At 39.5% G+C, this 27,429-nt stretch overlaps 1 protein-coding gene across 1 annotated transcript in view; it reads right to left on the reverse strand.

Moving 5' to 3' along the window:
* NUP210 (nucleoporin 210) overlaps window positions 1–9,960 on the reverse strand; it is a 66,158-nt gene extending 56,198 nt beyond the window's left edge. The window contains exons 1-2 of the mRNA XM_050904503.1: window positions 9,794–9,960; window positions 50–186 (exon numbers count right to left, since the gene is read on the reverse strand). Coding sequence (XP_050760460.1) covers window positions 50–186; window positions 9,794–9,960 — 304 coding nt within the window. The remainder of the gene's footprint in view (window positions 1–49; window positions 187–9,793) is intronic.
* Window positions 9,961–27,429: the final 17,469 nt, after the last annotated feature.

Below are 27,429 nucleotides of genomic sequence, written 5' to 3' on the forward strand. Positions count from 1 at the left end.
GGGATGCCCATAAACAAGTAGTGGTGTGCCTACAGAAGTTAAAACTTACTTATATCTTCAGCAAAGATGATACTTGTCAGACGTGTGGGCTGTGAGGACCGTGCCTGGACAACAGCTTTCTGTGAACACTGGCGCTCATCCTGATCTGCCAGTTCTATGCTCGCAACCTCCGGCCTGGTGGAGGACCTACAAGATTATTTGGTTGTGTTAGCAGGATTTAAGTTACTGCTAGACAGAAATCAAAGGTCTAGTTTAAAAGCCACCAGAATAATTTACATGAGACATGCTACATGGTCAGGACACGACTTTCATACGAGCTGGATTGCAACAGCTCCTCGAGGGCTTCAGCAAAAGCGAGCGCGGGCTGAAGAAGGGGGTAAGCACAGACCAGAAGCCCACCAGAGCTCAGGCAGACAAACACAGCACTCTCTCTACCATGGCATGTTCACCGCTGAATGCAATTCAGTCAGTTCAGAGCTATACCCAGCTACTCAACGAAGTTACAAAGCCTTTGGCCTGACTATTTATTAGCTTAGAGGCATGGAACAAGCAAAACCACATACAGAATACTAAAGTAGAAGGTAAAATAATTTAAAGTTCCATTCGCCACTTGTAATTGCATTTTCAAAACAAGTTTGAAACAAAGTTCTGAAAAAATTGGAAGTTTTCCCTGATGACAGAACATCACAATTATGTATGTTTGCTATGGCAGAGGCTCTGAACAAGTAAGAAACAACATTTTTTTAACCAAGAAATTAAAAGAAAATGGATTTAGTCTGTTTAGTTGAAGTATGTAACAGTGTAAAGCATGCATCTTTGGTGAAATGTAAGCCTACATGGAATTTTGACCTAAAATTGATGCATGTTAGTTCCTACTCTGACTTGTATGGCTTTTCTAAAGACAACTGCTCCAGGAATGAGCTTGTGTGAAGCTTACCATAGCCGTGGAGCCCAGTTCTCACTTCCTGTGTGCCAAAAATGTCGAATGAGGAAAAGAAAGTTTAGAAGTTATTAAAAACCAAGCCTCTTGAAATCAAATTTGAGATAGTAACAATACACACCTGAGGCCTGAGTGTAGAGTTCTCAAAGCAATTAAAATATTCAAGCAGGCCATACCTCTTGCAAATAGTTGAAGAACATCACCGCTCTGAACTGGGATGAGCTGCTGACTAACCAACTGTTTTGGAGAACTGGGTCATGGCTGCTCTACACAACTCCTTGCTTACGCTACACCTGCAGGAGTTACTGCAGGGTAAGCAGAAAGGCAGCCTGCTTGGACTCCAGCTCAGAGCCCAGCACCCTGCTTAAGCCGCTAATGAATTAAGTGCCTGAAACAGCCATCCTGTTTGCTCAGGGAGTCAAAGCTCTTTCACAAGGGTCCTTTGAAGGATTAAAACAATGAAAGAAAGCACTGATGACAAAGCTGTTCAGGAATTGCTTCTCCCAGATGATGACAGCAGTTCTGGTGAAAACACTGCATTATCTGGTTAACGCAATCTAAACCGGGCACTAGATCCCTACCTGGTAAAGACGATGAAGCTGGATTGATTTAGACTTTTCTTCTGGAGGATGTTCAAAAATGCCTACTTGTGACCTACGGGAAAAATCTTCTAACTCAGCAAGGAGCTGGAGGGGAGTTCCAAACAAACACCAATATCATACATGCCCTTCTCCCCAGACGTAGGTTTTACCTCCTTTTATTACTGGCAGAACCAACCAATCCAAAACAGTGAAGAACAAAATTTCTTGTTAACTAAAATTGTATCCATTTCAAAAAATAACATACCACAACATGTTCAGTTATCTTAGAGTTAACAGTTGCAGTCCAGGTGAACATGGACCAAATCTGGTTGTAGTCACTGGAATAAAATTGTAAATCCTGTTCTCAACCTTAAGCAATGAAGAGCAAAATTCTGAAGACAAATCCAATCGTGCAAAACACCAAGATCCCTTTGGTTCGAAGTAGTCAGTAAGACAGCGACCATTGCACTTCTCACAGAAACTTCGTGTGAAGCAAGAATACATTTGTGTCAGCTCTCCGGTTCCCTACATATGGGTCTGAATTTTATCATACTATACCGTTCAAACAACGAAGCCCCAAAAGCTTGCAATTTGAGGGCACAAAACCCCAGTCAGAACATTTTTAATTGTGCATGCTAATAGTGGCATACATGTTCATTAGACACTGCGTAGCAGTATGATATTTTTGTCTTGGGTGAAATTCATTAATTCAACGAATTATTAATTTATAATATTGGTGTGCTCCCAACAGTATTTTGCTTACACAAAGACTAGTTTTAAAGTATTCTGAAACAACAGTAGCAACTGCTAACCCAGAAATTTCAAAGTATTTTATCAGATCAAGGAAAACAATTCACAGTAGTATGCAATGCACAATTTAAACACCAATTAGAAGCTTAAACCTGAAAATTGTTTGTTATATTCTAGATGCCTAAGCAATGTACACAAATATGAGCATATTTTTTATACTAGGGTTCACACTGTTTCTAAATAATATGATTTATTTTCCGTATTAGTACTACATTTAACTTTGCTATACAGCAATTAATTTAAGAGTGAACAATTAGTTATTGTCCTGTTATTCTGTAGCTCCTTAGGCAACCATGAAACAGTTTTCCAATATTTAGCAGTTTCTTTAAACAACGTTAGTATTCACAACAACTAAGGCTTTTTCTGTACTTAGCTGTAGGCTTTTTAAGCTGAGCATGCGGATCTGACTTAATACGCATGCAGGCATTTTTAAATAAGCATTATATGTATGGAATTGACTTTTACTATTTAGTTCTCTACATTGCCTAATATTCTCTGCCACTAGATTTTTTTTTTTATTAATTTGAGGGTTTTGTTTTCTTACAGTCTGAAATTGATTGTGTTTACAACATAACAGGGGTTTCACTGTGTTTGGTATTTGTTCTTTTAATATATGGCTATGTATTGTAATACATAACCACTACAGTTTGCACTAATAGCAGTGTTGTAAAACTGAACCTAATTACAGGATATTTTTCAGACTAGAAAAAGGAAGGAACAAAGATAAACTAAAAGTCTGCATTAAATTTTAGCTATAAACTTACATACACTCCACAATTACAAAGGAACTTTTAAGTTTTTACAGCTGAATGCCAGTTAACTCTAAGTTGTCACTGGAGTAGGGAACCTGAGACTAGATACTAATTGACCTCTAACAGTACTTTAAAATAGGAGGTAGAATATCAGCTGAATTTCTTACTTTTTTTAATACAAATACATTTTTAGTTTTATTACCAATAGGATGTCTGCTATTTTAGGCAATTACCTGAACTGGGCAGGTGAAGTAGGGCCTTTCTGAGGATTGGTTTACTACTGATTTATATTAAAAAACAACCTGCATGACTATTGTTTTTTTACACCATAACATATGAAATATTTGACAACCCCTCAGTATCATTCAGCAATATCAAAAGCACGTTCTGTTTACAGCTACATCCAATTCAGGGTCAAGTACAGAAAGGATAAGACGCTAATCAAATAAGCCGTATATTACAGGGGCATTACTCTGCTGTAATACACACAGGGATCACTACTGCATCCTAGATGGACAAAAAAGAAACTTTTGCTTTAAAATGACATCAAAGACTGCAATTTATGTCATCTTCCAACTACAGCAGATCTTCAGCAGCATGTCAGCGTGCGATATCGAGAACTAGGCTTGTCAGAGGTCAAAATTAGATCCTGAGAAGCAAGCAATGCGAAGCATTTCTGGCACTAGCTCTCAATCCCATACCAGCGTCTATAGGAAAGAGCAAGGCAGGGGAGGAAACACTAGAAAGAAGAGTGAGGAGGTGAGGGAAAAAAAGCTAGCAAAATCCCAATATTTATTTCCCTCAGAATAAAATCCTACTTGCTGAGGAATTAATGACACTTGCAATAAAGACTGCCAGTCCTCTTGCTGATTTCCAGTTAATTCATGATTTTTGCCCCACCCTGGACACAGAACCATGTGCCAAGATTGTATCTACAGATCTACCCAAATGTATGCTTGCGGTTTTTTAATCCACTGTTCTGTCATATCACATGTGAATACTTAAAGGATTATACTTATTTATCAGCTGGTTTAAAGATCAGGCAAATATTACTCTTTCCCTCACTCTAGCAATACTCTGTTGATTCTTATTGCTTCAGCATTTTATATTGTTCTGTCAGCTCTTCAGACTAAACTCAACTGACTAAATTAGCAAAAATCCACCTTTGTGGAGATGCGTGATGACTGGCAGCTGATCTAATCTTTTAGAATCTGTATCAGGTATGTGGGCAGATACATAGCTGGAGGGAAACTCGATAGTAAAGGTTTTCAAGAGTTTGGTAAGACTGGACTGACCAATACATTAGGTACCTTATTTCTAGTCACTCTTGGGACTAACACTGTTGACATACAAAAAGGAAAAGAGACACAAGAGCCAGAACAGCGTCCAGGCAACTGTAGTTGTATGACAAAAAAAACAGATTCCCAGAGAACCAAGGATATGGGAACTGAATGCATTCCAAAGAAAACACAGAGGGAGCCTGGCAGAGTTCCCTCAACTCTTAAGGATTTTTAACAACACAGTGGCAGATTATCTCTCTATTGTTCACCCAATCCTCTCCTAGGATGTTTCTTATTGTACTGGGAAAACAAAAAGCAGCAAAACAAATCCTCCATCCAGTTCTGCTTTAAAAGCAAATGGAAACATCACACACCACAGAATGAGCCAAGGATGAAGCTTTTGCTTATGGGATTTTATAATGGTCATCAGCTGGCATGATCATTAACTTCAAAGGAAGCAGAGTTAAGCCAGTGATGATTGTTCTCAAAATCCAACCCAGATGCCCAACTGTAACTTGGATATTTAGTCAAATCAACTGGTGGCCAAAAGCATTTTACCATAAGTGTGTATCTTTGTACCTTTTCTAGCTGCAAGAAGGAAAATGGCACGCCACACTCATGATAGTCATCTTCCAACTAAGGGAATGCAATAAAGGTTGGTCTACACAAGCTGTTCTGAAGTTAGCTTAGCCTGATTTCAAATTAGAAAATAAAACTAAAAAATGGCAGTTTACTTCCAAAACACAAATGTCACATTTTGTATTATTTCAAATTATCCACTCTGTCAAACCTTCTCACATGTAGACACCCTTAATGCTTCGATTACTAAGGTGAGACCCACACCCAAAGAAAGCAAAAGTCTTAAAACATTTAATGGGTGTTCAGCAATGAAAGCTGCCCAAAATCAACAACAGTCCCTACTCTTTCTGTCCTCCTTCCCAGGCAGGTTACGCTTAGATTCAGAAAAAGTTTTTTCAACAGTAAACCTGCACTGCACCTTGACACATTGGCTAAGAGAAAAAACACGATTATTTCTTCTGCCTCTTGAACTCTGGCAGAACATCTATGCCACAGACTCAAGCTACCCGCTCTGGTTTTGAGCCAACATACTCAGGTAACACAGACCTGAGCCACAGCAGCACAGCCCATCTCACTTTACCAACAAGGATATCTCAGCCCAATTCTGAGCTCATTTTGGTATCTACAAGAGCTTGAAGCCATGCTGGAAAAAGCACACGCTGCAGTGCAACCAGCCTACCCAGCAGTCAGCAGCACAGGCACCTCCCAGAGAGATGGAGAACATTTTGCTGCCTGCTATAATGGCCTGTTAAGTAGGAAATACAGAGCAGGTGAGAACCAAAGAAAGGGGTAAGGATAGCAGGGGATAACAATCATTATTGGAGATGTCATTTCGTAATATGGAAATTAACAGTCAGTGTCTCACACAAAACATTTTTCAGTGAGAGTCAAAGACAAGGTTTTTTAGACCCGTGGTAAAACAGGTAATCCACAAAACAACAACAAAACCCCCAGAATATCAGAGATGAGATTGTCAGTCTTATAGCAAAGTAACAGATCTTGATCAGCAACACTCTATTTAATATAGATTTTTAAAACACATAAACCACCACATACATCCCATGGAGTGATAAGACCAATTTACAACCCATTATCAGAAACATGACAAGATAAGGAGCTAGAAAATGAGCTTTGCCAGCCAACTACTGCAATAGCAGCGCTGTATACAGGTTTTGTGTTCTCTGGAAGTACCTGTGCATTACGCAGCTCAAACACCACTCAGTCACTGGATCTCTCACTCCAGCACTCTGCCACCTGCTCCTCCCACAACGACAATTAGCTTTATGTCACCTCCTCAGCGAGGGCTTCAGTAGCACACACAAACCCTTTTATTTAAGGTGGCAATAAACTCTCCTTCACTATATTTACAACCAACAACATTGTACAAGGCCATTACCACCTTTGAACAGCTTCCTATAGCTGTAACCTTTCCACAGCAAAACCTCTGACTTCAGTGGTCAGTGGTTCAAATTCATATATTCAAAGCTAACTCCTGAAGCTTAGACTTTCCACCAGTTCTCACCACGTATCCCAATTCTACAAGGCATGAAATAATGTTACAGACATATAAGCATATTTATATGCTACAGATAATTTCTGCTATAAATACCCTGCGCCATACTGTGTACCTTGGGGGAAAATGTTTTTTTGTTTTGTGTGTTCCCCCTGCCCCAACATGTTGTTATGGTAACGCATATTTCCAGAAGAGAATTCTCCTTCTGAATGCTTTAATTCTTCCAGGTGTAATTTCCAGATTGAGGTAATGAAAAGATAAATACAGATGTAATTTAAATGCTAAATATATCTGCATAGGCTGTGTTTTATCCCAGAAGATAGTACCATGTACAATATTTACAGATGGGAACACCGTATGCTTTGAAAACAAAGCTTTTACTAAAAAATAACTTTAACATAAAGGCAACCCAAACTCCAGAAGGCATGAACATCTTGAAAATCAGAAAATACTTTAAAGCTATGCTTGTAATTTTATCATTGCTCCCAATCTGCTGGGATGATGATAAAATCTGACCTTTTCCCTTTGAATCACTGGAATTCTAAGACACCACTACAATCACTTTGAAAATCTCCTGCTTTCAGAGGTAAACTTGTAGCCCCAAAGGGAAACTGGAAAGAAATAAGGTCACAACATGCCATAGACTGATTTTCACGAAATTGGACACTCAGGAATGAATTCTGAATGTTTGAGATGAGTAATGCAGTCCTTCAAATACTCAAAGGATGTCTTTTGAAGATAGATGCTGCTGTAAGATGAGAACAGCTTCATACGCTACCTCTAACCTCGCAATCACCGAAATTACACAACCTCAGTCCCCTCCTAGGACACAAAAGGCCTCAATCTTATTTCCATTCCAAATCCCTGCTTTCGTGCATGCAAACCCACCCATCATTTTACAAATTCTGGGTGAGGAATAGTCACTACTTCTGAAGTCATTACATTTGGTACTTCCCAACTTCTTCAGTTTAACGGCCTCCTTCCAGTAATAGCTATTACTGATGGCTTTAACAGGAAAGTACAGGAAACTTGTCAGCAAGTAGCTGTGGAGTTGCCTGCCACTCCAAAGTACACTTCTTTCTAATCCCCTACAGTTCAAGGCCTGCGGGGGGCAAGGATGTAGAGGGAAAGAGAGGCGCAGATGCAATCCAGCCAACATGCTCTGAGCACCGCGATGAGCATTACTGCTTCTGCTCAGTCACACACACACACACAGAGCTACTGCTTCCTTCTGATAGTTTTGTAAGCACACGTTGAGTTTTACCACCCACATCCTGCCAGTCCCTGCAAAGCAGAAGTGAATAAATACACATTTACAACCCCGGTACAGAAAATGATGACACACTCTGTATGAAGTTGGTATAGTTTCCTTAATCCTCAACCAAAATTAATCTATGAAGGGCAAACAGAGGGAGAGGATGGAAAAGCATGTTGAAGCCTATCTGCACGAGGGATACAACTCGTCGCTGGCAACTGGCACCAATATAACATGCTCTGAAGTGCCTACAAATAATCCTTATTAGAGATACATATGTGAGCCAAATCTGGTATTTCCCTAGAGTACAATCTTACATATTTTAATCTGTAGATCTCAGTGAGATTTACAAAGGTCTGCGTACCTCTGACAGTTGGATAGCGCCTAGCACATGCAGGAATGGCTGTAGCCAGCCCAGCATCACCTAGCGGTTTGCTGCCAAAATAGGAAAGACAGTCTACACCTCCTAGATCTTACTAGTGCTTTGATGAGTTTGGTGTTTACCTTCTTAGAATGTACTTTACCACACACACCAAATCCTTTTAAAGACTCAGTTGCCTTTAAAGATTAAAGTAAGGAAAAAGAAAAAACCTGTACTTGCGAGATGTTCACTAAAATGGTCCATACAAAAATTAAATTACACAACCACATGCAGCTCATCTAGTAACTTTCTTTCAGTCAGCTTTTGGAGAAACTCTGATTACTGCTCTTGTGAGCAAACACCCTCAAATGTGTAAGTTGTCACAGATCAAAGGCTTGTAACCAGCCCAGGGATGAAAAGTATAGGACCACCAGCTACATAAACCAATACAGAGTGAAAACATAGCCCTACAAGATGTATTTCAGTAACTGTCAGCCACAAAACAACTGAAAACTGCTACACGCATCCATCTGGCACATATGGAAGTATCATCCTAAACACATCTTGACGGCCACATTTTTTTCAGGTAGGTACCTCCTGCTCATTACTGATCCAAATTACAATTCTGGTATGCTTAAGGAAAGATGAGGATTTGGTAACTCTCGTTTAACATGAAGACTGCGACACAGTTTCTGAATCCGCACACACCATGGTATTTGCCTTTAGCCCCCAGTGCTCAACACAACCCAGACCTACCTCCTGCAAGCCTGGCCCACAGGCCTCCCCCCTGCGCGAGGTGGGATGGGGGCTGCGAGCCAGAAGTATATCCCACGTGCTCAGCAGCAAGGCCTCCAAAAGAAAACCAGGAAAGATATAATCTTTTAAAACTGGACTTTGTGCGACATGCTCAGGGTGTTGCCTACACTTACAGCAGCACTGAGAGGCTCTCACCTCAGCTAGGTGCTGCAACTCAATCCCTCCTTCTTTATGTCCGCACCCCAAACTCAAAGCCATCAGTCCTTCATTACTGACCGCAGCGAGGGAAGGGGTATTTCTACACCAGCAGCTTAAGCGTGAGCCCTGGGTGCTGTCCTCACACACGTGGGGCTGCAGGGCAAGCGTGTGTGGGGTGGCACCGACGGTATGTGGGGTGGCACTGTGGGTGTGTGGGGCAGCAGGGTGAGCACATTGGGCGTGTGTGGAGGCAGAGTGTGCATGCATGCAGTATGCTGGGAGGCAAGGTGGGCACGCATGGGGTACGTGGGGCGACAGGGTGGGCACCCGTGGGGTGTGAGGTGCACGCGGGGCACCCAGCCATGGCGGGAAGCTTCCCCACAGTAGAGACCTTCCCCTCAGGGCCTTTTCAGCCCCAGCCTCCAGCCAGAGCCCCTCTCCAGCGGGTTTAACCCCCATCGCAGAAAAGAAAACCAGCCATGGTTTGTAAAGCCCAGCCTTTCCTCTCAGGGATTATCTCCATTTCTGCCCCCACACTGCTGGGCCACCCCAAAAAACGCCCGAAGCAGTGTGAAACCGGCGAGGGGAGGCCTGGCGCTGCTGGCTCCCTCGGAGGAATGGCTCCGGGGGTGGGGGAGCGATGAGGCCCCGCCGGGTCGCGTTTTCCCGCCGCGGGCTGAGGAAACGCCGCAGGTGCATCCGGGCGGCGGCGGCGGGAGGAGAGGGGGGGAAGAAGCGGAGGACAAAGGCGGCGGCACCTGCACTCACCATCGGTAGCAACCCTCGCTGGCCTCCAGCGTGAAGTTGACGCGGGTGCCGCGGGTGAAGGGTAGTAGCACCTTGGGGATGTTGAGCTTGGAGGAGGCGGCGAGGTGGAGGGAAAGAAGGAGGAGGAGGAGGAGAAGAGGCAGCGCCTGAAGCGCGGGGGGAGCCATGCTCCGCGACGGGCAACCGCTGCCAGTGGGGGCGGGAAAGGGCGCCTGTGCGCCGCGGGCGGAGGGACGTCAGCGGCGGGGCAGGGCGCCCCGGGGCGGGGGGGGGAGCGGCGGAGGGGGCGAGGAGAGGGGCCGGGCCTGCCCCGGTCGGGGCAGGCCCGGCCCCTCTCCTCGCCCCCTCCGCCCCCGGGGCCGCGCTGCCCCGGCGCCGCCTTCCCTGAGGTAATTTCTGGTGGCGCCAACAGCGGGGAGCGACCGCAGCGGTCGAGGCGAGGGACGTCCGCCAAGTCAAACCACCGCACATTTTGGCGGCTAAAAAGGCTCCTTATCGGGAGGTATCGTGTTGGTAAAACGGCTTGAGCAGCTGGGGAAGGAGGTGGGTTTTCTTCAGGCGGCCAGCTGAAGGGATAAGCCTGATGGTTGCGGCCTAGATGGTGCTTGTCACCGACCGGGGCCGCCTCAGTAGCTCGCCTCGAGTCGTTTACAAGCGGAGCATGTGCTGTTTTCACCCCACTCGGGACGTGGGGTGAAGACCATGGCGTGTCAGGCTGCCTTCACCTTGCCCTGGACAGCACCTTCCACAAGCCCCGCTGAAGGCAGAGTGGTGTGAGGTGTTATTTTTTAAAAATAGGACCTATGGATTAAAAAAAAAAAAACAACTACTACAGGGATTAAATCCTAAATCCTATGGATTAGAAAAACCCTAAAAAAATCCATCGAGGATATGGGTATTACATTACAAACTATACTCTTTCAGTGTGCACGTTATGGTACATACAGTGATGCTAACAGCTAAGCTCAGCAACAGTTCTTTTGTTACAAAAACACCAGTTTTCTATGTCCTTATGCCCTTCCAGTAAGAAGACTTATTTTCCTGTACTCTTTGTCTCCTAGGGAAAAAAAATGGTAGGCAGACCAAAGTGCAGAAAAAGGTGAAGAAGTCGAGACAAGGAACTTGGTGGTACGTGAACTCTGCAAACCAGGTGAATACTACAAGCAGTCTTGGTCCGAGCCGCTTGGAGCTCCTCCAAGGAGCACAGTAAGTAGCTAGATTTTGTCAGCCAGCCTAATGCAAGCTCGACTTTTTCCTGTGTATTGCTCAAAAGCATGGTGGAACAGCATGGGAAATAGGACAATGTAGGAAGAAGAAGAAAAAGGAAGGAAGTTTTAACCATCACTGACAGATCTTTAATCATTTAAGTGTGTTCAGAGCCTGGAATGGAATTCAGGAATCACAAGTCTCGATTTGATTTTTTTTTTTTTACCCTGTATTTTGTAAACATATTGCAAAATGTATATTTTACCTCCTGGTGGTGATTGGACTTTGAGGTGGATGGCATTGTACTACTCAGTTCACTTTGTTACAGATATTTTTGCTGAAGACTTAAATGAACTGGTGATTTATGTAGGGATAAACACGATTCCGTAGGATGGAATTTCTGTGTGTTTAATAATTTGCTTTTTAGAAACTTTGAACACACCTGAAAGTACTCTTGAAAGACCATTATGTGTCATCATTTCAACATATGTTTAATGGTAGGATCTCTTCACCATTCATGGTGCATAGGAAAGGTCACGCTCCTGGAATTAATCAAAGCTACTTAGTGAATGAAGTTATTGTGTGGAGGATCTGCCTGTTCTTACCTACGACAGAGGGATGGTATATACATGCAGCAAGAGAAGGGATTTTAAGAAGGGGACAATCATCTTGGAATTAAGGTAGTTAAATTCTGCCCAGGAAGATGAGATGTTGTCCAGGGACACCACCTGAGAGTTTACCCAGTTCTAATTTAGGTAGTATAGAAGTTAACCAGTTCTCATCTATTCTAAGCAAGTAAACTTATACAGGACTTTTTATTTACCTAAGAGTATTTTTTTTTTTCAATATTTATTCAGCTACTGTTTTATTTATCAGTACCTCAGCAAGGCTATTCCATTTTCTATCCCAGAGGACTGTGTGCTGCTGGACAGTTCTCTTCTCACTGCAGCTTCTGTTTATATATTACTCATTTTCTGAATGCACATCTTGAAATTGTGTGGTCTGGTTTAGAGAAGAGCTGAACTTTACAGCTGCAATTTAAGTCACCGGGAGCTGGCCCCAGAAAGATATATGGTATTAAAAGCTCTGGCAAATCAAGCCACTACACCTTAAATTGCTCCCCAAAATACAGAGGTTTTTTTTTCTTTACTCTTTCTGTCAATCAATCTGTAACCTTCCTTCACAGGCATGTTATGAAGACAAGTCCAGTAAAGACTCAGATATTAGGGAGTGATTTGATAGAATAGCCCATGACTAAATCAGTACAATGTGTTTACAGTTAGTATAATTACAACTGAGTAGATAAGAAGTAAATAGTGAGTACCTTGCATCCTGTGAATGAGGTGAGAAAATGTCTGTATCCCAGTACTTCCTAGCTTTTAAAAGTAGGTTTTGCAATCTCAGTATGTCTTTATTTCCTTTCATCAGCAGTGTATGGTGATGAGTATTCAGTGTGTTACTGGAAAATTATTGTTGTTCTCAAATACTTCTTAGACTTGAGTGATTTTCATAAGGAACAGCAAAGTGCATGCACTTAGGACCTTAAAGCTTATTGATGAAACATGACAGTTAAGTACAGCAATTAAATGTTTGACATATCTTTCAGAGCATACTCAAAAGCATACTAAGCAATTGTAAGAGTAGAATAAGGCAGGAGACATTGATGAACAACTCTGCAGTTTCTGTTACACAGTAAAATTATGAAGCGAATTTTCTGCTTACTTAAATTGAAAGTCATGCATTGCAGCACTGCGTTAGCATTAGAGCCTATTTTGGATAGAGAAGAGTAGGCTAGGAGGCAGACAGTATAGCTGCATGCTCTGTGAGAAGTTACTAAAATCATGGGTTGACTTCGCATAGTTGCTGCAGTGCTCTACTTTCTTTTTCCATACTGCAGTGATGAGACCAGTATGGAGTCAGCACGTCCTTTCTCACACTAAAATGACAGTGCAAAGAACTTAAAAATACCTCCAGACGGTGGGGTGGTTAGCTGGCATGGTAGAGAATTGGAACAGGATAGACGTATTAGGAATACGAGATAACTTTACATGCATATCAATGTACACCTGAGTAAGTCTGATAAAGGACAAAAATGGAAATTTCTTAGTCACAAAGAATGCAATTATAGAACGATAGAGGGAGTACTTTAATGAGCTGCTTAATTGTGAGAGGGATAAAGGCAAACAATAAATGGTTATTCTCCAAGCAGCTGAGCCATTTGTGGAAGAATTGCATCTTAAAGAGATTTAAGAGGCAATCAAAATACACACAGTAAATAACAAAACACCAGGTGCTGATAATGTTTCTACTGAAATACGAAAATAAAAGGGGGAGAATTACTGAAAGATTTTACAAACTTACTTGGTTGGTCTGAAGATCTGAAAACACTCGTTAAGGAAGTAAGGAGACATATACTTGGATTAAATCTTTTAAATTAATCAATTTCTGGTGGAAAGATATTTTTTATAAAGCTAGAAAAAACCTGTATCAGTATATCATGAGGTGATTTTCTGTTTGCAGTGAAGTGAAATCATTTTAAATCCTTCTTCAAAAAAAGAAAGTATTTGAATGGCACAACGATGATGGTGCCTGTTTGCCTGTCTTCCATTTGAATTGCCTTAATGCTTCCCCAGCCCTCAGATCTCAAGGGTATACAATATGTGTCTCATGTCTTTTGGCAGTACAAGGACTTGCGGGGCTCATGATGTTCAGGAAGGCTAAACCAACTTGATATGAGTACTAAGCATGTATCTAATATTAGGGTTACGCATATGTGCTTTCCTGGATTGAGGCCTGAGTCTCTGACAAATTTTGAACGAAGGAAACCTCAGGTTCTAGAGTTCATTCAGGAAAAAAAAGGTTAAAAAACCATCTGGCCAAGGAGCACCTGACTCTATTTTCAGGCATTTCATATTTTAAAATGTCTGAATAATTTAAAATCTTTAAAAACACTCCTCTAAAAAAAAAAAAACCAAACGCCACAAACCAAACCCCCCAAAAAACCCAACTCTGAATAATTGCAACTCAGAAGGTGAAATTCCAGCAAAATGATAAGGCAATGAGGTATGGAAGATTATTTTAAAGTGTACTGGGTCAAGCTAACTGAAAACAGTTCCAACCATAACCCTTGCAGGTATGTCTATACTCATCTGTTAACAGTATAAGGCTGGCTCTGTGTAGTATCAGCAGCTAAATGCATTGTGTACAATTTAATTGTAAGAACAGTTTCATTAAACTGGAAGAATCAGGGCTCACACGGTAGAACGATGAAAAATGTTCTCTGCTATCACACTTATGAACCTCTCAAATAAAATAATATTTGATTTAAAGGCTAAAGAGTGACTGACAAATAGTAGTAACACATTTAATGAAAAGACTGTTCCTCTAGGGATGAAGCTCTGGTTGAGAAGAGATGGGGAGTTGCCTACACCAGGCTGAGTAGGAGATGAGGCAGGTTAATAGACTTGGAGAAAGAAAGTGGTCTGGGAATAGTAACTTAAGGTGAGAACAGTGATGGACCTTTTTTTGTCTGATGCTGTCTGTGTTTAAGCTGAAGAATAAAACAGTATCCTGCAAAAATCGCTGGGAAAGATGGTCAGTTTCCTTCCTCCTTATCAGGCTGCATCTTATAACACATCAGCTGGCCCCTTTGTGTCTGTCTTACCCATCACTGATCTCAAAGTACAGTGCTTTACATATCTTTTCTGGCTGACCAGCTCTATGGCTTTCATTGCTGACTTTTTTCCTGCTTAGTTTGCTGTCTGGTTCCATCCTCATAGCTGCAGAGCCTTGCAAAATACCTCCACCAAAGAAACAGCAGTCAAGTAAGTATTGAAAGTAGTCTAATATATGAAAAGGTACTTAAAAAACAGTCAACAGAGGAACAAGATTACAACTGGTGTCCCTTAGTACTAGCAAAAGGCTCATGGGAATTAGTAGTTCACAGATCATTGTATTTGAGCATGTGGTTACAACCATCCATTACTTAAAAATTAAATGGAAGATCTTACATACACACAAATGTTAAGCTTGAATGGCAAAACTCATTAATTAGGCATTGATCTTGCCGCCAGAAGTACATGGGATAGGTTCCTGCCTCTGCATTATGTCTCTGTTCAGCTGCTCCTGCCTATCTACAGAGGTTGAATTGTAAGAGGGGGCATTACACTTCATTACTTTAAAATAGGTATTGTAGACTTACAGAGTACATAAAACAACATTCCTTTTTCAATTATTTCTTTATCACTTTCTCTACTAGTAGAGTTATCATGTTCAATTTACTGTATTAGACTTTCTGTATCTTCATACGCCTATTGAAGATTTTATGAGAACATCCTCTCAGCCTTACAACCGTTCTCTACAGAGATAATGATGGATTGATAGCAACTATAAAACTGAACACTTTGGTTATGCCTGCCAGTATTTTCCTTCCAAGAGAAGATGTTTGGCCAAAGGAAGGCATAAATTTAGTAAATTTCCAAAATTAAGGCAGCCAGTTAATGGTAATAAGGAAGGAAAGTTTAAAATTCCATCAAGGTTGATTTCCTTCGGATTATTCAGAAAGGAGCACTTGTGTTTAGAAAATCAATAAAGTAAGTGCCGAACCTGCCATTCTTTGCATAGTCTAATCTGCCAGGGATGTCACTGGGAGTTTTTGAATGTGTACCAGGTAAGTAAGATTGAGTCCCAGCAGAGAAATGTAGCTCTTTTTAAATCTCTGGTCCTATCGTATAAATCCATTTGATGTGCAAGACTTTCCCAGATGGTATAAAACCCCAAGACCTTACTAAATTATTCAGGATGAGTCTGATAACGCTGAGATTATGAAACAGTAACATCAGATAAAAATAAACGTTTTTCACTTCAGAGTTTATCTACCTTTCTAATGTAAATTTATGGTTATTAAAGTGGGTTATTTATAGCTGTCTTTTCAAACTGTTACATAACGGTGCTTTTGCCATGTGCCTTTATACAGAGATAGAAATCATATTAATGAGCTATTCACTGAACAACTGAATGAATGCATGAGTGATGAGAATTCACAAGATGAGACAAGTAACAAACAAACAAAAATCCCAACCTTTGTTTCTGCTTTAAATACATCAGGGAAATTTAGGAAAACACAGTAGTCTTAAATCTTGAAAATAATTAATACAATTTATAAATAGGCATGTGAATATGTTTAATGACTTAGTTAATAGTACTAAGGGAAGTGAATTGTGATCTCTTCAAGGTTACTTGGTTGCAAATTATGGTATGTACACCTCAAAATTTTAAGTGGGCAATCAAGTACAATAATTCTGAGTCTTTTTAAATGTTAACACTGTTCTGAATTGGTTTGTTATTTTCTATGCTTTAAACACCAACATGGGACAATTTATAAAATTCCATCATCTTTTCTATTTTTCCCGTTCTCTTCCTGCAGTAGTCTTCTGACCTCACTTAGCACTGGCAACGATCTAGAGGGCTTCTGTACCTACACAGCAAGACTGTCAGACTTCCTCTGTGTTTCTCCGTATATACTGGCAGTATATAGTATGCATTTCAACTGTGAAATTACAATTTTTTATTCAAAATAAATTCTATTTTTTCCATTCTAATATATACCTAAGTACAACAAATTCAGCACCTCTTGCTGACCTTGAAGAAACCTAACACAAATTCTGTTATGTGTATGAGTTCTTCCGAAGGAGATTACGCTTACTGCAGTAGAATGTTAGTAGAAAAGCAGGAGGTGCTGCAGTATACAACAGAATATAACATATCATGCACACATTGCACTGAAGTGAACTGATTTCTATTTTGTCTCCTTAATTCCTTTCAGGGTCACTTTTCCAGGTAGGCCACCTACCAGTCAAGTTACCTTGGGCGATGGAATATTCAACATTGAAAAAAGATAATGTCTTTGCTCCACAAACAATATTTTCAATATGAATTTGCACCTGCAGATTTGTAGCAAAAAAAGTTAAATACAATGTTACTGAGACAAATTCACTGCAGATAGTGAGACACTGGACAGAGATTTTTAAAGGTCTCTTGTTTTTTAAAAATACTTTCAGAATCTTGGCAAATCAGGGTCTAGTCCCAGCAACACAGACACAGCTTGCATGAGTAAAATTGTGCCCAGGCTAGCAAAGTATGGCACAGCAAGCTAAACTCCATGGGCTTTGAAACTGAGGTCTGAATTTTGCTGCTTGTGGCCATCTCTACATGCATATATCTTTTTCCTTTTCTTGATTTTTGTTTCTGTGTTGACTCTGACTCATCCTAGTTATATGCAAGCCTCGTTTTCACTTTTGTCCTTTCTGTCCTGCATCTCAGACTGCCACTTTACCACTGGTACAGCGTGCTTCGCAGGTATTTAACTAATGTGTTTTCACAGCTGCCCATTATCCCCATTTTGCAGACGTGCAACTAAAACCCATGAAAGAAATCTGAGATTATGCTAGAAATTCCATTCTTAACATGCAAGATCCCTGTCCAACATACCAACCAGCTTCCCAGTCTACTATATGTTTGTGTTTCCCAGGTGGCCTATATCATGTCTGGAAATGTGATTTAGGTGAAATTTGGAGGCTGACTAGGACTTTCTTCAGACAGGACAGTAGCATTAGCTCTTGCTAGGCACCTGAAAATCTTGCACGCAGCCGCTGCGCATGCTAAAATCTCCTGTACAGATCTGAGTACAGTAAATCTGACTGTACCATCTGGCCCAATGTTCCACTGAAGAACAAACATCTAAATTACCATGGTGGATATATGGAGAAGAATTAGGACACCCTGAATGCTGCCCCACTCTGGCTTGATCACTGAAAGTATAGTCTAGTCTGGTTACAATGACCTTCACTTACTTAGGTTTAGGCCCCTAATTTGTCTTTGAGATTGGGTCTTGGTTTCTAAAGTTGGCGATCCAGATGATTAAATGTGAGTGTGTGCACCTAATGATGCAGATAGCATCCAATAGGACTTAAAAGGCAGAATGCTCCATTTTTTTTTTTAAACTTCAGCAGAATTTTCTCAGCATCATGCATTAGGAACCTGTATCTGCCTTCAGGCATTTTGTAAAATCTTCTAACCTAAGTAAAGGAATCTGCTTTGAGTAGAACCTATATTGAAAACTTTAGTAAGACAAGGCACATTTCCCAAAGAACTTTATGGCTTCCTACGAAAAGGCCTATTAGTTCAGTAATACAGGTTATTAAAATGTTGATAATTTAAATGCATTATTACACCTGTATACTTTTTGTGAACATTTGTGCTAATAAAATTTGATCTCAAAATGTTCATGAATGAAGGAGGTTCATTTCAAGAGCATGGGAATATTCATTAGTATTGTTGCATTATTCTTCTAGCTCTTTGGTACAAAGTTCAAACAACAGGATTTGTACTTGGAAGACACTAATTAGCGTCTTTTAAAGCTGCTGTATAAATTACACACTTTTTTACATGCTGAAGTATAACAGTTTCAGAAATAACTCTAGACATTCTGCTGATGTTTATAACACATCTAAGTTTTAATACATTAGTTTTTATAACAGTGGCAGAACACTAAGAAACTGCCCTTTTTTGTGTGGCTTGGTGATGTTTGTTCCAAATATAATTTTGCTTACAGAAATGTCTGCTACAGATACTGTATCAAAGTGTCAGATGAATGTGAGAAATTTTCTGATATCTAGAAAAAACTAAATGACTTTGACAAGGAAGCATGTCCTGCCAACATGATTATAGCTATAGTAGTCATTAGTTTAGTTCATTTTGTTCATCTTTTACTTTAGGCTTGATTAGCTATAAATTCTATACCTTGTCCTCTCTGGACTGAATACCTAAACAAGTTTTGATGTTCCAAGGATATTCTAGCCAAGGCACTTTTAACAATTTCGTAGGGGAAAAAATGCTTAAGGTACTGTTTGATAGCTCGATGATTCTGTAAACAGCAAGTGAAACAGAGGTGATATTTCCTCTTTTTTTAATTGTTTTTGGTTTTTCCTTACGTAGCCTGTTTTTTCACAAGTCCCATAAAAGTCAGTGGAAATTGCAGGTGCTTGTACTTGCAGAGTTTTGGGTGGCTGGTTGTTGTTTTTTTTTTCCCTTCAGATTAGGGATAAATCACAAGTCATCCTGATTTTCACTGTCAACACTGTTGTTCTTATGTAGAGAATTTAATTCATTAGTATGTCAGTTTTCAATTCAGTAGGAAGTTAATATTAGTATGTCCCAAGGATCTGTACTGTAGTTAGTATTTAATACATTCATTCATTATCCAGAAAGGCAGAAATGAGGGGTAGAACAAAAAAAATGAGGTCAGCAGGATTTGCAGATGACAAAATTATTTAGTGTAAGTCTTTGTAAGAGAAGGCTGTGATGAACTTCATGGAAACAGAACTAGACAAATTGGCAGCATAATGGTTGATGAAATTCAGACATTGACAAATGCAGGGTAGAGCACGTTAGAATGAAAAATCTGAACTGCTTGTACTCATGGCTCTGTTCTAACTTACCACTACCTGCTAAGGGAAAAAGAGCACCCAGCACAATTAAAAACTCTTCTCAATGCCCAGCAGCTGTCAAAATCTAAATAAGGTGTTGTAATACAAAAAAATAGCATAGAAACGACCCACAATACAGTGGAAAAATATTAGTTCCAGCTTTACTTTAAACTTTACAATAAGCTAGGATCATTCCATCTCACATGAGATATGATAGGAGAGGGCTGTGTCTCTAATAACTCCTAAATCCATCTTCAAGTCTATTTTGTTTCTGACGGAAGAAGCTGGAAGCCCATTGTTTACAACACATGCTGGGTTGTGTAGGAATCTGTGAAGACAGTTTGCCTCCCTTTGCTTTTCATTATCAAGCTCAGTGCCATTTGGTGATATTCTCTTGAACGTACTTCTGTCGATTTATCAAGAGAAGATCTGCTCTCTACAAGATGTCATCAGTCTACTTTTATTTGTTTATGATCACCCTAAGCACATCAAAATCAATCTTCCATTTTATTTCTCCTAACTAGCTGGCATCTTGATGACACCATTTTTTATGTTGTTTATAAATGTTTCCTCTTGGGATCCTGGAGACACATGTGTGTTCTTTTTTCCCCATTTGCTTTTCTTATTGGTTTCGGTTCCTTTTGAGTAAGTTCTCACTATCTCAGATCAGTTCTCTGCATAACAAGCATACTAATCGGGGGATAAAGAGACAGGAAGATCAACTTATAAGTTCATTAGCATTACACATGCTGAGGTTAGAGCCAAGGTTAGTTACACTGTAAGCAACAGTAATCCTACAAGACTAAATACCTTTGTTAGATGAACTCTGTTCCAGCGTGAAATTGCAATTTTTAACTTTCTCCAGTGGAATTGCCAGTCCTTTGTAGTTGTGGCACTAACCCAGAACCGAAACCACAGAAGAGTGTTTGTCAACATGTTTTCATGCAATTTTTAAATTTTCACTCATTTTAGTACCAGTGGACCAACATTTTTTCTTACTTTTCTCATGTAAGAGGTTTGCAACAAGTTGTGTGAAACACATGAATAAAATTAGAATAATCTCCATATAGCCCAATATTGGCTTATTTTACAATCGTGGAGTTCCACTTAAAATTTGTAAAATTCTTTAAGCATTTCAGATTATAAGAGCCCCCAAAAGTGCCATGCTGTTTTATATAACTAGGTATCTGACATAATTCATAGAAAGAGGAAAAAAATTCAGAGCAACTCTGCAGCATGTAGTTTCTCTTTGTGAATTATTCTCCCCATATTTTTATGCAATAGCGTAAATTTATTACAAGGATGCCAATTTTAGCTCTGTGTTTATCAAATGAAATTACACAGAGATTCCCAATAGTATGTTGTATGAAGGCCTATGTTTTTGGAAATATTTAAGTTGATTTCACAAACAGAATCTTCTTTGTTCATAACTGACTGCTGTAACAGCTTTGAGTCTTTGATTATTACCAATTATTTGAATAAAGATTTGTTATTTGAAAGTTTGAGCCTTTTGGCTCTAACTAATTAATAGGACAGGATGAGGGAAAAAGGTAGTGAATTATTTACTAACATTTGGCTTAATTACAATCAAATGACCCTTTCAAATTGAAAAGCACTTGGTGAAAAGCAGAAGACAAATGAGATTTTTCTGTACAAATAATGAATAGCCGTAATTTTTAAATTTAAAGCCCAAATTAAAAAAAAAACAACCACCCCAAAAAATACCCTACACTATCTGTTCTATAGCTTTGTAATAAGATGCACTTTGTTTTCCTGAGTTCAGAACACATTCGATTTGACCTTCATGGAGTTTTCTTTCAGATCTGATTGTGCATCTGCTTAGTTTTAAGGACTGTAATTCTATTCCACTAAAAAAATTACGCTGAAAGCTCCATAAAGAATTTTTCCTTCCAACTTATGCCTGATTTTCATCTTAAAATGAACTAAGCAGATGAGTTATATTGCAGGACTATGTGCGTGTGCAAGTACTATATTTGCAAAAAACAACATTTGCTTCAGAATTCAAATATTAAGCAATATCTCAGTCACTTAACTATGCTTTTCTTAATCCTAGATCTTCTTGTAAAGGACATAATTTAATTAAAAACAACTCAGTAGAGCACAAGATACTCCTTCAGTGCAAAAACTATCTGTAAAGGATCTAAATATTTTATTGACTTTCCAAATTCTTTAAAAAAATGCATCATTATAATTACAGGTGCTCTGCCCCTCAGCAGATTTGTGCATGTACTTATCCTTGTACACTGTATGCCCTCTGAATTGTTATATTTAAGTTGTATCTTTTGCTATAAATTGATCCAGATTTGTGAGATGAGTGTATCTGCAGTGGATATATGGCCTGGCGTTCACATTTGCTTGCATTTTGCAACAGCAAAATGTTGGCATTTTGGAAATACTGTCCTGAATCCTGCTGTGGACTCTACGTTCCTTTCCACTGGCGCTGGGTTGGTGTGCGTAGAGACCAAAGTTAAAGAAAAACTTTGACGTCTTAGAAGGCCAAGCAGGATATCTTTTGAACCAGATACATCTACTTTTCTTTCAGAGGGTACTGTAATGAATTGACAAGCAGAAAATAGATGTTTTTTAATGTTTCCTCTACTTAAATGAAAAATTAAAAAAAGTCTGTCTTTTAACGCATTAGAGACAATCGGAGGCAACACGTGATTCCCAAAACAAAGCTTATCTGCCCTGCAAGCCAGGACTTCCAGTTCAGGCTGGTGACCTGAATTTATACCTGGCTATTGATTATATCTGATTATGTACTTACATACATTACATGTTTGCATTTTGCTGCAGTTCATCATTTACTCTTCATCTGTGCTGCCTTTTTGGCTGGCAACAGAGCAAATCCCCAGCGCACTAGCTTACACTGATAATAAATGAATAATGTTAATTACCTTTTAGCTATGGTATTACAAATGGATATTACATACGGGTATTACATACTTGGCTTAGCAATGCAGTTGAAATAGAGATATACTTTGCAAACTGCTGAAATTTAGCTTTTTGTAAAGTGTAAGGATTTACTTTTTGATTAATGAACCAGCAGCTTATATATCTGATACTGAAAAACAGAAGGTGCCCAAAGTTTTGTGTTTACACAGGACTGTCCTTCAACCCTTTTCCTGCTTCCCCCTCTCCCAGCTATCCCTTGTGTCCTGGTTTATAGAAAGAGCAGACAAATGTGATTGTCTAATAATTAACAAAGTGGGTAAACCACTCAGTGTTCCAAGGCAGACACCAGGAAGGAGGAACATTCTCTAGAGAGGTCAAATTAGTGTGTATGTTGTGAAAATTAGAAAGGGATAAACAGTACCTATCCTTGACTACATCACTGCTAGTCAATCATCAGCTCTGTACAAGTACTCCAGGAAGAGGGAAAGATGAAGCATAGTGAAGCATATTGCACTGCCAGGAGACAGCATCAATCTGTGTAAATATTATGTGTAGCTTATTTCAAACCCAGCCAGAGCAACTCACAATCTTCTGTTTCTGGAGCTAGGTATTTACTAGGGAGTTTGTTTCTAATTATCTGTAACTTGACATATCTGTCAGCTCACCTCGAGTCCAAAATATGCTATGAGGTTTTGTGGTCTTCTCAGTAGGACAGTGGCATCATACCAAATGAATGGAGCATCTACAGTGGAATAAAAGTAATCTGTGATGACTGATTTCATGCCTCTGGCCTTCAGCTTAAATACATTTGAAAGTATGAAGGTGTCTCCCCAAAGGCTTAGTTGTCTTGACAGTTTAAGTGAATGAAATGTACTGCAACTGTTCAGCTGGGCTTATACGGAAGGTGGCTTCCAATTTGGGTTAGTTTTGCACTATGGAGAGGGGAATGTTGGGTTTTATAAGGAGGGTAATCCATTCAGGGAAAAACCCCCACTATTTAGTTTGTTTTCTTTTTCACGAAATGCCACTCTTCAGTCATGCAAATATTCAAATAAACCAATAATAGCTTGCCAGAAGACAGGCTGTTACAAAACATACAGACAAGTTCAGATAAAAATATGCCAAAAATTATTAAAAAAAAAAAGAACACCGAAAAGTTAGGAAATACCAGAATAAGATTACTTGGGCAAACTTAATATGCCTCTTTTTTCACATGTAAAATTTTGTAATCTTTAATTACCTGTTCAAACAGTGCTGGTATACGGACAAGGACCTTTCAGAGGAACCCCTGCTCTACTCCAGGGCACAGAAAGGATGATACTTAGCTATTTTATTTTCTCCTCATTATTCAAGCGTGTGCCCTGAAACCTTATCTACTGCACATGATCCAAACAGTGCTCTGGAGAAGAATAATTAATTTCCTTTTCTGTCACATCCACCCATCCAAGAGCCAGCACTAGTGAACAGATCTCCTCAACACTTCTGCAAGCCAGAAAAGTTGTAATAGTCATAATTATAGGAGTAGTGGTATTAATAATACTAAATACACTGGTGGACAACTGAGCCACAGATGCACAATTCACAACTACTCATTTGAAATGCCCTGGTTTAGGAGCATACTCAAGAATTTCTGCCATTGATACGTTTAGATTTTACTTTTGTTAATTTTATGTATAAACAATTCTGTAATGCCAACCACAGAGTTCCAACCTCAGGCACCCCCTAAACAGCACATTATTAGTGAGCATTTGATGAAAAGCTTTAGTCCTAATTATTAAGAACTTGGTTTCAGAGGCAAGGTTAATACTGCTCTCAAATGGGGAGAGCCTAGAAAGAATAAACTTCATTGCGTATTTTGGTTCACCATATTCAGCCATAGAAGTTTTTTACATAGATGTGAAGTTGCAAACTCCTGGGGGCTCTGCCAAGTCCCAAATAGGAGATTTTGTCTCCCTCATAGTAGCCATATAACCCAAGGATGTATGGATTTTACAAAGGTAAATAATTTTAGCTGAAGCGCCAGAAAAGACCAGGCTGACCCAGCAGAACTTACTCACCTTGAAGTTAATCCCTTATTTCATAAGAAAAAAATAATAGTTAAACTTGAGACAGCAGCAAATACTCTCATGAGTTTCACTGATTAGAGAGAAGGACTGAGTGGGAAGAAGAAATAGAAGTCTGCGACACGCAGCAGGTCAGCAGGCAGGGAGATGAATTGCCTTACCTGTTGTTTTGGTGATTTTTTCCAGCTTTTCTGGCACCGAGGGAAGCAAGAAAAGTCTCCACCCCCTGCTGCTGCTTTAAATCACCACACACCCCGAATCAAGATGATATAAGCTGCAATTAATGCAGCAGGAATACAAGAATTGGTGTAATCACAGTAGCTAAATGAGAAGGGTGCTAATTGCTGGTCATTGACATACTTCAACTGATGAGCAGCCTATTAGCCTCAGAAATGAGGGAGGTTTATTACTATCACGTTGTGTGATCAGCACGTCTTTGTCAAAATAACTTCCTGTGGAATAAAAATAAGAAATGCTCCTTACACATTAAGAGGACTTTTGCTGAGATAGTTGAAAAACATGTTTTTGTTTTGCTCTGATTGTAAGTGTTAGTCATATGGAAGATGGTGAGGAAAACAGAAGGGGTCATCTTTTTCTGACATTCTCTTCCTCTGTGTGGACATTATGAAAGATTCCTGGCTTTGATACTTTCTAAAAAGCAAGTATTTCTTAAACTGGGATTGCCTCATGGTGCACTGAGGGTATCTTTGTTCCCATATTACTTCTACTATCTTTTTATACATAAATATATACATATATATCTCTTACGGTTCTTCACCAGTAGGAATTTTTATTGCAATACAACTAAGAAATGTTATTTTGTTCTAAGGAAAGTAAACGCATATCACATCCCAGATGTGGGAGTGTGATACAGCAATATTTGTCACAACTAGATCTTGGGTAGATTCTGGCTGACAGCTCCTCTGGCCACTGACCAGAGCACCCCAGAGTCATGCTGTAGCTACACAGAGGCAGTGCAGGCTCCCCTTTGGCACTTTATTTTCTTGCTGGTAGTGTTTATCTTCGCTTCATAGATTTCTGGCTTCCTTAAGAGTTTCCTGGGTCCAAAGCAGAGCAAGCACTGTTGCAGAGTCCTGTGGACTCTAATTTCTGTGAGCAGTACATCCAATTCTGGATCAATAGTAATTAAGTCCATTTTTAAAAAATGTTGCTTAAAGTGACTGAAAAATGGATTTAAAAATACCATTGGGAAGTTCCTTAGGGAATTTGATCACCGTGACTTGAAGGAGTTTTCTTCACCCTTTAAAAATAAACACTGAATATCCCTAGCATCGCCCCATGTATGCCACTTTTCTTTTGAAATGCTTCATGTAATAGTTTAGTTCTTTCCTTCAATAACCACAGTTTGGCTGAATGCAGTGGTATAGGGCGATTATCTTGGAAGCTGCGTGGCCTTGTTCAACTACGTCTTACCCTGTCTGTCTTCTTGTGATCATTACATCACCGTCATTCAGCAACTGAAACATCTGTTCAGTAATGCCAGACATAAGGAGCTGGATTGTACTAGCTGCCTGTTTGCTAAAACAAGCGATTCAAAATGTTGATATTAATTCGTGATGCCTAATATAGTTTGAGTGCCAATTATTTGATACTTCACTTCTCAGTTGTGCCGTGATATTTGAGAACAAATAAAATGTCCGATCTAGTTATCGCAAGACATCTGTACCTAAATGTGTAAACATCTCATGGTGCCGGTGAGGAATTTCATCTGAAGGCCTTTAACTCTGAAGGAGACTTTCTGAATAGTTCTGAGCTTATCAAATGTACAAAGCCCAGAATAAAGCCAGCTTGCTTGGTAATGGTTCATATTATTGTAATTCCTTTGCTTTTCTTGACTGTGCTCAGGTGAATATTGGTATTGAAATTCCTTCAGGATATCTCTTGAGGCATTGTTACACTGCAATTTATGAATCTAAAATTAGTACAGAAATATGAAAATATTGAAAAGGGATCATGAATGTGGAAATGTTTCAGGTGTGTTTTGTGTCATGATGATTTTTCCCACAAGCCACACCTCACTTCCTTCGCTGAACCCCTGACTTCTCTTGGGACAGTAGAAGTGTTTCTAGTCGTTGCAAATGCTAATTGTGCTGCTGGTAGCAGAAAATTCATGCTCCTGGTTATGCTTCATGTGCTTGGCTTTAACCTGTAACAAAGTAATAGTCAAATATAATTGTCCTATATATTTAAACCAGATTTCTATATGAACTTATCTTTTTAGAGAAGATACTTTCAAGGGAACTTGAACTTCCATGTGTGTTTGTTTTCCAGCATAAGCTTGAATGTCCTTACTTATTGTATGTTACCTTTTCTAAAGAATGTTGTAATGCCAAGAAATGTGTAATGTGTATATAAAGGACATATCAATGATTCTGATAAATCTTTTCTCATGAGACTGTTGGACTGGACATTTTAGTCCCTTCCTAGATTTTATTCCAATGGGAATTCTCCTTTCTACCTATTGATATCTTTAGAAATATGCTGTAAAACTGCATTTCCTTCCCCACCCCTCCACCCCCAATTTGATTAAGTACCAATACTAATTACTAGGAAATTGTTACAATTGTTACATTGAAAATTGTAGCAATTGTTACCTTGTTAATGGGAAAGGTGCATGAGGCCATCAGAAACAAAAAGATGTCCTCAAATCTGAGGTTTAATCTTTTCCCAGTAGTATAAGGAATAGTATACTTTTAAACATTTTGCCAATGCTTATTACACTTTTATCACCAGCTGAGTACCAGATGTCTGAATGTATTTCTATTGAATGTACTTGGAAAATGCAGGACAGAAATTTGTGTTTTACTTCACTGCTTTCTTGCGTATTATAAACAGACTAAATATCACTCATATTATCAAAGCACTTAAAAATCAGAACAGAGCAAATATCAACTAAACGTGCTCAGTTGAACATGCTAATTATTAGATGAAAATAGTTTTTGTG

Source organism: Gymnogyps californianus, chromosome 13 (assembly GCF_018139145.2).
Source record: "Gymnogyps californianus isolate 813 chromosome 13, ASM1813914v2, whole genome shotgun sequence".
NCBI lineage: Eukaryota > Metazoa > Chordata > Aves > Accipitriformes > Cathartidae > Gymnogyps > Gymnogyps californianus.